The sequence below is a fragment of the Leuciscus leuciscus genome, assembly GCF_965113295.1.
Source record: "Leuciscus leuciscus genome assembly, chromosome: 1".
Lineage (NCBI taxonomy): Eukaryota > Metazoa > Chordata > Actinopteri > Cypriniformes > Leuciscidae > Leuciscus > Leuciscus leuciscus.
In genome coordinates this window covers 56,645,112-56,659,054 of record NC_138725.1, presented here as the reverse complement: position 1 = coordinate 56,659,054, position 13,943 = coordinate 56,645,112, and the positions used below count along the sequence as shown (strand labels likewise).

The 13,943-nt window shown below is 37.9% G+C and overlaps 2 protein-coding genes across 6 annotated transcripts in view; one reads left to right on the top strand and one right to left on the bottom strand.

Annotated features, from left to right (window-relative positions):
• The window catches only part of znf385c (zinc finger protein 385C), a 113,422-nt gene extending 106,308 nt beyond the window's left edge, over positions 1–7,114 (top strand). For 3 of the 5 annotated variants that reach the window (XM_082136692.1, XM_082136696.1, XM_082136695.1), the window contains 3 exons: positions 1,560–1,658; positions 2,541–2,660; positions 3,546–7,114. In XM_082136692.1, coding sequence (XP_081992818.1) covers positions 1,560–1,658; positions 2,541–2,660; positions 3,546–3,773 — 447 coding nt within the window. In that variant the 3' untranslated portion in view covers positions 3,774–7,114. The remainder of the gene's footprint in view (positions 1–1,559; positions 1,659–2,540; positions 2,661–3,545) is intronic. The other 2 variants (XM_082136694.1, XM_082136693.1) reach the window with 2 other exon arrangements.
• A 2,352-nt stretch (positions 7,115–9,466) lies between these two features.
• Positions 9,467–12,461, bottom strand: nkiras2 (NFKB inhibitor interacting Ras-like 2). Its single transcript, XM_082137021.1, has 4 exons — positions 12,379–12,461; positions 11,711–11,835; positions 11,388–11,629; positions 9,467–10,536 (listed from the first exon to the last, which is right to left on the bottom strand). Exons 2-4 carry the CDS (start codon positions 11,802–11,804, stop codon positions 10,294–10,296), a joined length of 579 nt encoding a protein of 192 aa, XP_081993147.1. The 5' UTR covers positions 11,805–11,835; positions 12,379–12,461; the 3' UTR covers positions 9,467–10,293.
• Positions 12,462–13,943: the final 1,482 nt, after the last annotated feature.

The following is a 13,943-nucleotide window of genomic DNA, read 5'->3' as shown; positions in this document are numbered from 1 at the left end:
AATCGAACCCGATCCGATTTTTTTTTTTGACGGACGAAAGTTTCGGAGGCAGTGTGCAAGTGTGATTGACATAACGTGAGGTCATATTTATTTTCGAACGTGTGGAAATTTCGGACACAAATTTCGGACCCAGTGTGCAAGGGCCTTAAAGCAGCACTCAGTAACTTCGGGACTTCTTCGCTGTATTCTCGCTTTTTGCTCGCAGGTTTCTCTCTAGAGCTCCCCCACAGCTTCGGAATAGATATTTGACAACACTGTCGTAAAAACTCGTTGTTGATTCTCAGACACCAGAGGCTAGTAGATCAACGACATCAAAGCAGATGGGACGTTCTTTAAAACGTCTTCTTCATTCGGGTTCGGACAGCGTGAGGGAGCGCAATAATGACAGCATTTTAGCAGATTTCTTTTGGCCGTAAAGCAATTGTTTACATCGCGAGACCTGATATCACGCGAGACATCCTGACGCGGCGGCCGCCGGCCCGCCGGCTCAAAGTTGCAAGTGCGTATTTTCCGCTCACGGGCACCAGGGGGGTGCGAAACGACCACCATTCAACCCGAAATAAGTAATATAACCATTCCAATGACTCCGAAGCTGTTCAGTTAAGGTAAGAAAAGTTACTTAGTTCACCTTTAAACCTGCTTATTTTTAAACAAGGTTTAAAGTTTGGTGCAACAGAATTACTAGAATTAATCCAGATGTAAGATTAATCCTCATTGGTGCAACCCACCCCCTTGTCTGTGAAGTTTTCCTACTCACCAAATTTGTCATACTGACATTGTGGAGCTAATCAGAAACTACTTCTGCTGTAGTGTTTATACAACCTGCTGAAAAATCCAGCATTCCTTATTTGCATCCTGGGTCCATCATGGGATGCTGGTTGCTGGTTTGCTGGTCCCCAGAATGGGAAGTGGGAGTGCTGGTGGGCAGCTACACCAGCTCCGTTTTGCTTGAGAACAGCATGACTATGCTGGTCCACCAGCTAGACCAGCATTATACCAGCTCTAGCCAGCATAAATCAGCCTGGACCAACATGGAATTCATGCTGGTTTATGCTGGATCTCATAAACCATTCTTACATAAAATGCTTTTAAGAAACACTTTACACATTTTCTGCTTGTGTGTCATGAATGAGGTGTGTGTGTGTGTGTGTGTGTGTGTGTGTGTGTGTGTGTGTGTGTGTGTGTGTGTGTGTGTGTGTGTGTGTGTGTGTGTGTGTGTGTGTGTGTGTGTGTGTGTGTGTGTGTGTGTGTGTGTGTGTGTGTGTGTGTGTGTGTGTGTGTTGATGACCTGTTGTCTTCTCAGGCCTGAGGAACATGACATTTAATGGTATTTCATGCTTGCCTTAAGCCGTCTCTGAAGTGTAAAGTAAACAAAATGAAGCCTGTTGAAAAAGAAAGAGGGGAGGGAAAGAGGTGAAAGGTACTAAAAAGTTAAAGATTTTTTTAGGGAAATAGGACAAGCTGCACTTATTTTGTTTATTGGTAAAAGCACCTTTGACAATCTGTCAGGCTTGAAAATGCACCACTAAAAATACACCTTTATTTCTGTTTTTGTTTAGCACATGAACAGCCGAAGGCACAAGGATAGACTGGCTGGGAAACCTCCGAAGCCCAAGTTCAACCCTCACACCAAGAGCCAGCCTACCTCAGCAGCATCGGTGAGCACACACAAACACACACATAAATACACGGTTACACTCAAGACACTTCTGTGGTTTACATGCTTATACCCAGCAAGCAATTTAGCGTTTAAAAGCCGTCTAATAGCCGTCCAATCACAGCCCTGACGACTAGGCTAAACAAAGCAAAATTTGGGCTGTCACTGAAAATGTAATAGACGTCTAACCATAGCCCAAGAATAGACTAGTCATCAACGCATAAAACATGTCAGAAATGAAACCAAACACCTTGTAATCACTGTTGACTTTGCTTACATGATGAAATATCATACATCTCGCAAGTTATTTTGGCAAAAACAACCAAATTCAAGGTTATTTTGGCTAGAAGTGGGTTACTCATAGCCGGACTATATCAGGTCTATAGTTAACCGAGATGGTGAAATGACGGCTATTGCTTGCTGGGGTTAAGCGTTCCTGTGGCTCAAACAGTAGAGCATGATGCAAGCTACGTCAAAGTCATGGGTTTGATTCCAAGGGAATGCATGACTTGCTAAAATGTATATCTTGAATGCAGTGTAAGTCACTTTGGATAAAAGCATCTGACAAATGCATACATGTAATAGTCGTATTCAGCTAATCAGCACAGAGCAGTTTTAAAAAAAAAAGTTAAATAACATTATGGTCTTATATACTGATGTAGTTCAAATACATATTAAATCCTAGAGTTAATTTCAAACAATAGAACTGATGAGGATTGACAGGATAAGATAATAAGCATGCATTCTCAGCATGACAGAATGGAAATGGGAAGGGGTGGAAGCCACTGAGGGGAGGATGCCAGCAAACAGACTCATCCTGATACATTTTGCATAATTAAAATGATTTTTTATGTCTTCTATTCACACACACTCTTTGTTATAGCAGCTCATCTCTCCTGATCTTTTGCAGCAGGGTGTCAGATGGAACGGTTATGCGAGTGGTGCAATGTCTGCGATGAAGAAAGTTATCAGCCAATGCAATTTTTCCTCTCTATCCTCACAGGTGAGTGACAGAACTTAAAGCCAAGTAGCCAACTAACAGTCCATGGTTAGACTCTCTTAAAAATGTAGTGTATAATTTATGCGCCACTTAACAACATTAGATCAACCAATTGCTTGACTTTGGGTCAGGACTGAATGTTAAAGGGAATTTGAAACTTGTTTGAAAACAGTCATTCTGTATGGTGCAGCTAGTGCAGTGGTTCTCAAATCAGCAAACCTACAAGGGGGTCGCAGGATGACAAAAAATATTAAATTATTTTATTATATTCATAATTTATTGGTTTCATTTATTAATCCAAATTAAAAAGGCTAAAAACATATAAAATGATTTATATCATGGTCTGTCTGAACTGAATACTTGATCCTGATTGGCTGGAAGTTGTGCATTAAAACTGTTTAATGCACAGGTAGTTTCATTCAGTTTAATTACCGTTCTATATTACCTATATTTACAGTGAAGCACACACACAAACATCACTCGCACACAGAGATCAGAGATCGTGCTTCGCATCGGGTGGTTCTTTGCCTCCATGTCGTGCATTAAAATCATTTAGTGTGCACAGCTAGCCTTGGATTATCTCTTACATTATCTTTTTCTCCCTCAATAATAGAAGAAGAAACCATTTTTAAAACTTTAGGATTCACAAATGAATCGTGGTTAATTAGATATGACATAAATACCCCCAGTTTCGGTTAATAACTATAGTTTTAGAGGGCCTTCGTGTCAAAAAGGTTGAGAATTACTGAGCTAGTGGCACAGAAATTATGCACTGTACCTTTGAAAAAAAGGTATTGCACCTTTGTGATATATTAAATTGTTTGCATTATGATTCATTCCCCCCCCCCCCCCCCCCTCTCTCTCTCTCTCTCTTTCTCTCTTTCTCAGACTAAACTGGTTCTACAGAAGCAATTGGCAAAAAATTTGACCGCCAGCTTCCTGCCCACCCACATGACTCCGCCCACCCTCTGCACAGTCGCAGCCAATCCGCTTGCACTGCGACACCCACCGGGCACTACTTTCATTCAGACGCCGATCCTCGGCCCCGCCCTCTTTAGGCCAGCGCCCGGACCTCTGAGAGCCACACACACTCCCATCATATTTTCTCCTTATTGATCACCCATAAACGAAATAGACATGCTCTTTCAACAAGGGTGCATATTCACATGATTTAGTCTTACGATCCGAACTCAGTATTGACGGTCTCTGTGCAAACTTCGTCCGTGCTCCCGCTCTCTCCACGCTGTATACACAAGTATATAAACACCATAGTGTTCCCAATCCTCCTCAAAGACTGTGACTCTGAGAGTGTCACTCTTGAACTATGCAGCAAAGGGAGAGAGAGTGTGTGAGAGGGATAGAGAGAGAGAGAGAGAGCAAGACCATATATGGTATATGGGAGGGGCCTCATTGCTAACACCATGCACTATGCAGATTAACGCTTGATTGACAGGACGTAACTGATAAGGGAGTGAAAGAGCTATAAGAAGGATACTTAGCTTTGCTTTATGATATATTTATCATTATACAGATATTAATCAGGTTTTTATTCAATAATTTATTAGAGGAAAGCCAATTTTAGAGACCTATAACTGCGCTAGCTGTTTTAGTGAGGAAATGCAAACATCCCTTTACTTGATGCTTTTTTTTTTGTTTGTTGGTATTTTCAATTGTCATTAGTCTATTTTCATGTCGTTCCACGTGAATACGTTGCTGTCGGTCTGTGTATTCACATGCATTTCGAGTAACCTCATCTGACCGACTTTTGTTACAAATATAAACCTCATTGGTCTGTCAGTTAACAGATGCTAAGGCTTTCTGTCATGGGTAATCACAGAGTAACACAGAGTGCCAGTCTAATAGACGAAGGTGACAATTTGGTAGCAAGGCAACACACACTCGCTCCCAATCAGTGTCGAAATTTTCTCAGTGTTGATGCATAGATTAGGTGATTTGAGATTGCACATGCACACACACACTCACACTCACGATCTTAGATGAGATGATTACAGTTCTGTCACAGTTTGACGTGGCCTTTTATGTCTGCATATTTTGTTCTCAGTATTTCCTTATTACGGACTTACAAAGGTCAGTACGCCTGTCAAAAATCTGTCCGCGTCCCATCTTGATTAAGATCTAAACCCTCACAATGTGATTTGCGTGTGTGTGTGTGTGTGTGTGTGTGTCATGAATTCATTACTCCTTTGATTTTATTCAGAACAACATTTTTGATTCTGGAAGCGTCAATGATTTAGTTGTACAGAGGAGCCATTGCCAAAACATAATGACCATAATGGCGGTTAGTGAATACACACTATCAGTACTGTTAAAAGGAGGGTGCAGGAGTATTTTAAGATTACGCTTGCATAGCTACTTATTAAATTTAAAATATATTAAACTCGCCCACTACAAGTATACAAGTGTTCCTGTCAGAATGCACAGTCACATCGCTTTGCCCCAGATTAGTGTCATCTGATGGTTTTGGATGGATTAAGACTGATCAGCTGACTCCAGACCTGTAGATTTAGATGTTGCTGTTAAGTCAATGTTGTTTCATCAGAGCCATTTTTCATCTGTCTCATTTTTTTTTTAAACATGCCCTAGCATAAAGAGCTTTTTGTAAATATTTTATGAATACAGCTTTTAAAAGTGAATCATTAACATTTATAATATATACAATTAGAGTAAATATGTAGAATTTTATGAGATGTTTAAAGTAGATTCTTTATCTGGGTATTGTAATTAATGTGATAAGAACGATCTTTACTTGATGAAGTTATTACTTTTTGTCGCCATTTCTGCAGAGACATGCATACTGAAATAAGGAGATAATCCTATTGCAAAGTAGATAAGATTAAGTAGTTTTTATGTCAAATTGTAAATCAAAGTGCTTTGAATCACACGCAAGAGAAAGAAGGCGACGGGACATAAGAAATATTGCTTAAAAACGGGCTGAGACTCGAACACCCAGACAAGGCCTCAGAGCCTGGAGTCACGGGTGAGTCTCAAGCCCACTCAGGGCTCTTGCTTTTCAGAGGACGTTTCGCCATTTCGGGAATGAAGCCTGGGGCCTTGAACAGAGCTAACTAACAACAGCCATATTGACACTACAAGAGGCACAACATGGACAAATTCAGATTTTTTTCTGAGGACACTTTAGAACAAGGACTTTGCTTGGATCAAATTCTCCTATTTGTGTGTGCGTGTATGTTTTGATAACTCCTGAACGTCAAACTGATCTCCATAAGGTCCATTGCAAGACATGTAGTGAATGATAAATAACATTGGTCCTTCAGTGGGTACCTTCATGCACAAGAAGACGTAACAAACGTAACGGCACCATTCCTAGTTGTGTTGTCCTTATGAGGTCCACACAGCAGATATGGCTGGTTATGATACTTATGACTGTGATGGTCTCTGATAGGTGGATGATTTCATATGTTGTCCAAAAGGAACAGTTCCAAAATATATTTATGGTTGTTTTGTTTTTGTTTTGTTTTTTATTTGTTGCTTTTTCAGTTCAGTGAAATTCAATCTTTAAGCAATAATGACGGAAACTGGAACCTTTTTATGAAAACAGAAGATGATTCCATTTCTTTCTCTCTCTCTATCTTTAGAGTATGTTTCTTCTCTCTGTCTCTTAATGTTGTGAGCGCTCTTAATGATGTAGGGTGGACAGTGTTTCTATTGCCAATCTGAAGGACATTGGAAAGCTTAATTTGACATTTCCCTCTGTTTATTTTACACCGATGGAATCTGTTTGTCACAGGACAGTCATGGAAACATCCGTTGCCAGCAGTGACGAGACAGTGGATGGCATTTTCCATTTCTTCTGTGTTGGTTCAGGGCTAATTTTACTATTCAAATCACCCTCCCTTTTACTTCCTGCACTAGTTTGCCTGCCTTGTGCCAAAATATATATTCTCATTAATGACTAAATGCCAAATTGAAGGTTGTATGTTTTTGTTTTTGTTTTTTGATAATCACTGCACACACAAGACAGCAAAACTGTCACATGATCAAAAAGCACACACAAAAACTTTCTCCCATCAATGTGTTTAAAAACCATGGAGCCTCGTGTGAAAATGTGCATGTGTGCGTGTGAACTGAAAAACATGTGAATTGTGTCCAATCCAACTAGATGTTTCTTAGGCATGAACAAAGAAGAGACGATTTCAGTAATACTAAATAGGGACATGGCCAGTATTGCATATTTTAAATATTGACAGACATTATATATGGTATTTGTTCTTTGTGCTCAATACATTTCTGTCTGTGACTGATCTAACATTGATCTGACCTGTCAGATGACACAAAGGGAAACGTATTTTCATAGGATTTTGCGTCTTGGTTTTCTGACTCGTTTGCTATTTCTCTGTATAGGGTGTGTGTGAATGCGTATAAAAAAAAGAAATAAAGCAGAGAATGAGAGAGAGAAATAAATCGATTAGATCTTCCACCCCAGTGCTCTGGCTGTTCTTTTGAGGGCTTATGGGACTCCTGGTTATTGACGAGAGGATGACAGCATGTCATGAAGTCTTGCTTTATAGTGACATTCATGTCGAAACTTCTCAGTTTTGTAAAAACCCAGGCGCAATAGGCAAAAATCTATCATCTGTTACCCACTATGAGAAACACTACAGCAGAGGGGGACAAAGTACACAACTTCCTTACTTGAGTGAAAGTACAGATACTACTGGTCAAATATTACTCCGTTACAAGTAAAAGTTGTAAAGAACAATTTTTACTTAAGTAAAAATACAGAAGTGCTTGTCTTAAGTATCAAAAGTAAACGTCAATGCTTTGTTTTATTATTGTTGCATTGTTGTAATACTTACAGTACCTTATGCCTCTGAATCTATGCCTGCCTTCCCTCATATCAATATCACATTTATTTCTAGAACACAGTTTCAGTAGTGGGATTGAATGTGAGATTGAATAAGTGCACTCAATAACGTCCACAATGGTTTCGGACACCCAAATGGCTGTTCCCTCAAATAGTGCCCTATTTAAAGTTGTTTGGCTTTTAGTATGAATATGTTAGCCTTACTGTTATCTATAGGCTAGTGTGCACCAAAATAATGACAAAATTCGCATTTAGAAGACCAAACCCAACGTTGAAAATGAAAATCAGGTTGATGTCAGAATCCAACGCCAGATTGACATTAATCTCCAACGTTGGACAGATGTTGTATTGTGGTTGTATTGTAGTGCCAACATCAGTCGGTTTCTGACATCAATCCGACTTTCATTTCCAACCAAAATCATCCCCTGACTGACTCAAGGACCTTGACAGAATTGTATTGGAGTAAAACGTACGATATTTGTCTTTAAAATGTAGTGAAGTTAAAGTAAAAAGTTTCCAGAAAAAAATAATACTCAAGTAAAGTACAGATACTCAAAAAGTGTACTTAAGAACAGTACTCAAGTAAATGTACTTTGTTACTGTCCACCTCTGCACTACACAAAAGCACACTTTCTCATCAACTTTAACAATCATGCGCCACCTTGTGATTAAGATGAGAACAGCAAGAAGATTGAAGCGGTGACTGACAGGTGCACCCAGGTGTATTTTCACAAGTTTTACAAACTATGGTAAGTCATTTAAACCTCTACATTCATAAAACATTTTACATTTGCTACTTTGAAGCTACTAATAGTAATTATTTCACTATTCACTAGTATGTTTAGATTGTTACTGGTGACAAATTTGCATGGACTCCGAGATTCAGATATGACTCTTTTTTTTTTATCATTTAATATTTTTTGTACAATGTGTTTTATAACCAATAATATACAAATAAAAGTTTCACTTACTATTAAATAGTTATATAAAACGATATAAAAAATAAGTATTTATTTATTGTAGCTAGGCTACTGACCCCCCTTTACATCTCACAAGTACTTTTTGCTCGGTTTAAGGGATGTCAGTCCATTATGGAATTAGATTTGCTTTTTGGCACAAATCTAATTCCATAATGATTTGTGCCAGAAAGGCGAGCGAGAACTCAGGGATCTTAAACGAAAACTCTGACAGCACATTTGTAAGTTCAGATTAGTGAAAGGATGAAAAGAACAGTTAGCAAAAATGCAGTGCATTTAAAAATGAATTTTGCCTTGCAATATATTTTGTCCAGTTTCGAATAGTTTTATCCATTTTCAATTTATATTTGTATTAGTTTTTTTGAAAAGTTACGTTCAAAACATTTGGCACAAATCTTATTCCACATGCTACAGCTAATTGGTTGTAAAGCATGCAATTTTTAAAGTTCCCAGAGCTTTTGAGAGAGTGACATTTTTGAAACGCTATGTGTTGTGGGAAGTTTGAAAATGGTCAATTTGCATAATGCGAAATCTTTGATCTGTGAACTGTAAACGCTATTGATGCACACTGATACACGCCTCATTAAATGAAGGGTAGCTTAAAGCAAGCATTAACTTCAGACATTGTTCATCACACATACACACACTCTCTCTCTCTCTTTCTCTCTCGCTCCCTGGCAGAAGTGGAGAAGAGCCCTCTATTATAAGGTCACTGCAGATCTAGCCATGAACGAAATGAAATATCTACTCCATAAAAAGATAGATAAAGGGCAAATAAAACCAATTCTCCCGTTTACTCCTTATAAAGATTGAGAAAGCTGCCGTTATGTCGGGCTTATTCAGTCGTAATGGCTGCTGTGCTGTTAAAGAGATAGGCTTTGAACTATGTATGGATCTATGCTTTACAGGACTTGATCTACATTTTTGACCATTGTGTTCATTGAACTCTAATTTAGGTTAGAAAGAATTAATGCGCAGTAAACAAATCCAGGCAAGCATCTTTATTGAAATGTTTCAAAAGCTGCACAGACAGTATTTGTTTTCAGACAAAAATGGTTTATGATGCTTTTAAACAAACATGTCAAAATGTATTTGAAAGCAATCTCAGCTAAGTTTTTTTTTTCTTTTTCTTCATGTAAAAACACCCAGAATAGTTTCAACTGAAAGCAAACTGTTTTTGTCACTAGGGGAAAAAAATAGAATGGCACAGTGGTGATACTTTAACTCTCTCACTCATACACAATCAAACAAACATATGGATACAATTTCACTAGTGGAGACTTACTTAGAGAGAGATTCTTATGGAATAAATCAGTAAACATTTTAAGAAATAGGAATGTGTTGTCTCACAAAATAAGTAAAATATCCATCCAGTCTGCATTACCTAAATTAAGACATTCTTGTGTCAAGTTGATGTCACAAAAATAGCAGTTATCATAGCTCAAATACCATTAAAATCTTATTGAACAAGACCAATTATCCTAGCTGCTTTCACATAGGATGTAACAACTTTTTGCAATGTAGAGGTATATATATTTTTCAGTGTAAAAGTATTTTGTTTTGTCAATCGTTTTAAGATAAGCATGACATAAATATCGTACAGCAACATATGAACTCTATATTTTTTTTATCAATATAAAACTTCATTAAAACAGTAACTCCATACAGTGTGCTGAACACGTGCAGCTTATAATGGCACTCCAAGTAAAAATGTTCCAAAAATGTAATGTAGTTCTTCAGAGATTTGCCTCACATCTCCCTTCTAACACATCTTTACGTTATTCTGCCAGCTCTATTGCCATCTTCTTGATCTCTAGCTGTCCAGGGATCCACTGCCCTTGTTCTTGTTGCGGCTGAGTGGGAAGGTGGATTTGCTCTGAGGTTGAGTCATTTTGCTGGCCAGATGGACAAAGGGCTCGATGAGCGTTCGTCTGTCGGTCACAGAGACCTCCCACAGCCTGACCTTCTCCTGCCGTGCCCACTGTTGAGCCACCTCGCTGTCCACTCTCCTCTGATCCTGCAGGTCCAACTTATTACCCACAACAACAATAGTCACCTAGGAGACGAAAAGACAACAGCGTTTTTTTCATAATGTTCACTTGTAATGTTAGTAAAAGCTTTTTAGCTTAAATCTATGAAACTTTTTGTTCTCATTATTTGAGCCCTTTAATATGGAAGTTTTTTCAGCCATGAAATACAAATTGAAAGATAACTGCTACATTTACTGATCAAAAAACACAGTAAAAACAGTAATATTGTGAAGTTTTATTACACGAAATTTTGGTTATGGATGAAATGGTTTTGAAGGACCAAACAGTGCCGTTTAATTAGCGCTTCTCTAATAGCACGTTTTGACTTTGTCAGCATCTATTTCGTGTCATCTAAAAAATTGTTTGTTTTTTTAAACTCTAGAGAAGAGAATTTTGCTCAATATACACTACGGTTCAAAAGTTTGGGGTCGGTAAGAAAGTCTCTTCTGCTCACCAAGGCTGCATTTATTTGATCAAAACAAATACAGTAAAATACAGTTTTCTATTTGAATATATTGTAAAGCGTAATTTATTCCTGTATTTTCAGCATCATTACTCCAGTCTTCAGTGTCACATGATCCTTCTGAAATCAGTCTAATGTGATAATTTGATGCTCAAGAAACATTTATTATTATTAATGTTGAAAACAGTTAATATTTTTGTGGAAACTGCGGTACATTTTTTCCAGGATTCTTTGACTACAAAATTCAGAAGATCAGCATTTATTTGAAATAAAAATCTTTTGTAACACTATAAATGACCTCACTGTCATTTTGATCAATTGAATACGCCCTTGTCTAAATAAAAGTAATAATATTTTAAAAAGAAAATTCATACTTTTGAAGGATGGCGTCTACAACAAGGCAAGCACACAAACCTCTTTTTTATCACGGCAGCGGTCGATCTCTTTCTTCAGGGTCTCTACGCGTTTAAACGACTCTTTGCTGTCGATGCTGTAGACGAGCACGAATCCATCCGCGAAGGTGAAGTAGTGCCGCGGGAACTCCTGGCCGTCACGCAGCCCGCGCGTGTCGTAGAACCGCACCTGCTCTCGGGAGCCGCGGTCCGTTTCCACAGACCCGATGTAGATGTCCTCCAGTGTCTCCATGGTCTCTGAACCTGTCAAGCGGGTACTATGTGAATCTGTCATGATTTTGAGAAACTACAGTCAGGGCAGGGGGTAGCTGTCATAACACTCACCTGCAACATGGTTGGCGTACAGTAACTGCTCCAGAACTGCAGTTTTCCCCACTGATCCCTGGCCACACACCACCACCTTGCAGCTCTTGCCCATGATCACTTACAACTGCTCTGTCTTCATTCAACTATAGAAATAAAGGATTATTAAAGAATAATAATTGGGAGAATACTGAACTGATGTGCTATAATTCTACCGTGGTTTGCATGGTGAAGGTGAATGTGCTTTTACCGAGTACAACACGTTCCTGGATCAACATCTTTGTTGATCCTGGATCCATTCCAAACAACCAATCAGATTTGAGAGACAAGTTTACAGTTTATATCAAGTTTAGGCTTAAATAAGGGTTAGGTGCTTTTACAATTTACATCTGTGTTATTCAGCTATCATTTTCCTCTGATTTTAGATATAATTTATGGGTTGAGTTAGGTTAGAAAAAAAAAATTCAGACAGGCCTGTTGCTCCAGGATCAACAAAATATGTTTATCCAGGAACACGTCTTTTACTCTTGGCGAAAATCCCGGTGACCTGCATATAGACTGCTGCGACTTTACATCGTCAGAGTGCATCAGATTAGCGTACATTCAATACTAAATTATATCTTCAATAGATAATCAAATGCATCAATGAAAATAACCAAAGTAAACGTTTAAAAAAAGGCTGAACTCACCGTACTCTCTTCCTGTTTATATGCAGACTTCGGTCTTCGACGAGATTTGACACCAGTTCCGTTGAGCTGCAGTGCGCCCTCTTCTGTCGGGAGGACAGCAATACATGCCGAAAAATGGCACATATTTCATATTTTCAATAACCGATAAGAATAAATTATCTAATAACTAAAAAGGAAATAAGGTGAACAAAAATAAGGTTAAAATTATGCCCTGCTACATCACATTTCTTCCTCTGTGTCAAGCTTGGTCATAAATACATGTAACACTTTACATGTTTCAACCTAGGCTATGGTTTCAACCATATAGACAAAAAATAGGTTTCAACAGAACAAAAGTAATACTTGAGACATGAATCTCACAGGTATATTGCTGCATAATAAGTCAATATGCAAAATTCAATGGGTATAGGTCAAAAACAAAGAAATGAAAACACACTTTCAGGAGAATATTAAAGAGCATCGATACAAAACAAACAAGAGAAAACACAGACAAGGCACACATAAACACATAAGCCTAAGCAAAATAAATAAATGGATAGGCCTATAGTAAAATTAAATAAATAATTATAAATTACATGAGTTAAAATTATATATATTACTTTAAAAACACTATAAATTAATTAATCAAAATATTAAATAAATAAATAAATAATATGGAAACCATGGAATATAGGCTAGATTAAATCAATATCATAAAAACATTCCTTTTATTGTTTTCAGGAACCTGTCACATTTTTCTTAGTTAACAATAGATAAAATTCAATATCTAGCCTATATAATAAATAATATGACAGCTTACAAAGTCATAGCCAATATATCGAGTGCAGGATGTGAAGAAGCATTGATTGGATCTACACAACGAATACGCTCTCTGATTTAATGACATTTTTATAAAGGATATCAGTGAGGCTTGTTTCTGTCGTGAATGAGCCTGTATTTGTTTTTTAGTGAATTAATTGATTGAATGAATAATTCAATGATTTAGCTGACCACTAAGTACATTTTAGTGTAAGCCAATACATAAATGTAAATCTGCCACAGGAGCTGCTTACCCATTTTTATTCAGCTGTCATTGTCTGTGCACTTCCATAACTGTCTGGTTAGGTTCAGCTACCAAATAAGACATCAGGAGACTAACGGACTGATGCAAGAATTACTGGTGCTCCCCTGCCCACCCTCCAGAATTTTTTATTTATCCTTTCTTGTGTTTATTTCTATCTTTTGAGTTTATTTATTTATTATTTCTGTTTATCCTGATGTACCTCCTTGCTGGCTGTACTTGTAAATCGAAAATGCGGTCATTTGTCGCCATCTACTGGTGTAATAACGCACTGTCACCTCCGACCACTGAGCGAACTGATCATGCAGTGGAGGATTTCTAATCCTCTGTAAAAAATCCCCAGTAGGTATGTTTAAATAAAATAAATACATCAAGTTTGAGTTATTACACATTTCGAGAGAGAGATGTGTATGCAGCCTCTATAGTTTGAAAACTGTGTAAGTGTACGAGTACCCGTTTTTGAAATAAATACTAAGTTGCGCCGTTTACCTAACTAGACAAGATG

What these genes read in the sequence shown, in the direction of transcription:
- nkiras2 (XM_082137021.1), bottom strand. Translation starts at nt 11,804, where the DNA reads ATGGGCAAGAGCTGCAAGGTGGTGGTGTGTGGCCAGGGATCAGTGGGG. An exon ending in GTACGCCAACCATGTTGCAG is followed by an intron (nt 11,630 to 11,710) that starts GTGAGTGTTATG and finishes CCCGCTTGACAG; the next exon opens with GTTCAGAGACCATGGAGACA. An exon ending in GCTGCCGTGATAAAAAAGAG is followed by an intron (nt 10,537 to 11,387) that starts GTTTGTGTGCTT and finishes TTCGTCTCCTAG; the next exon opens with GTGACTATTGTTGTTGTGGG.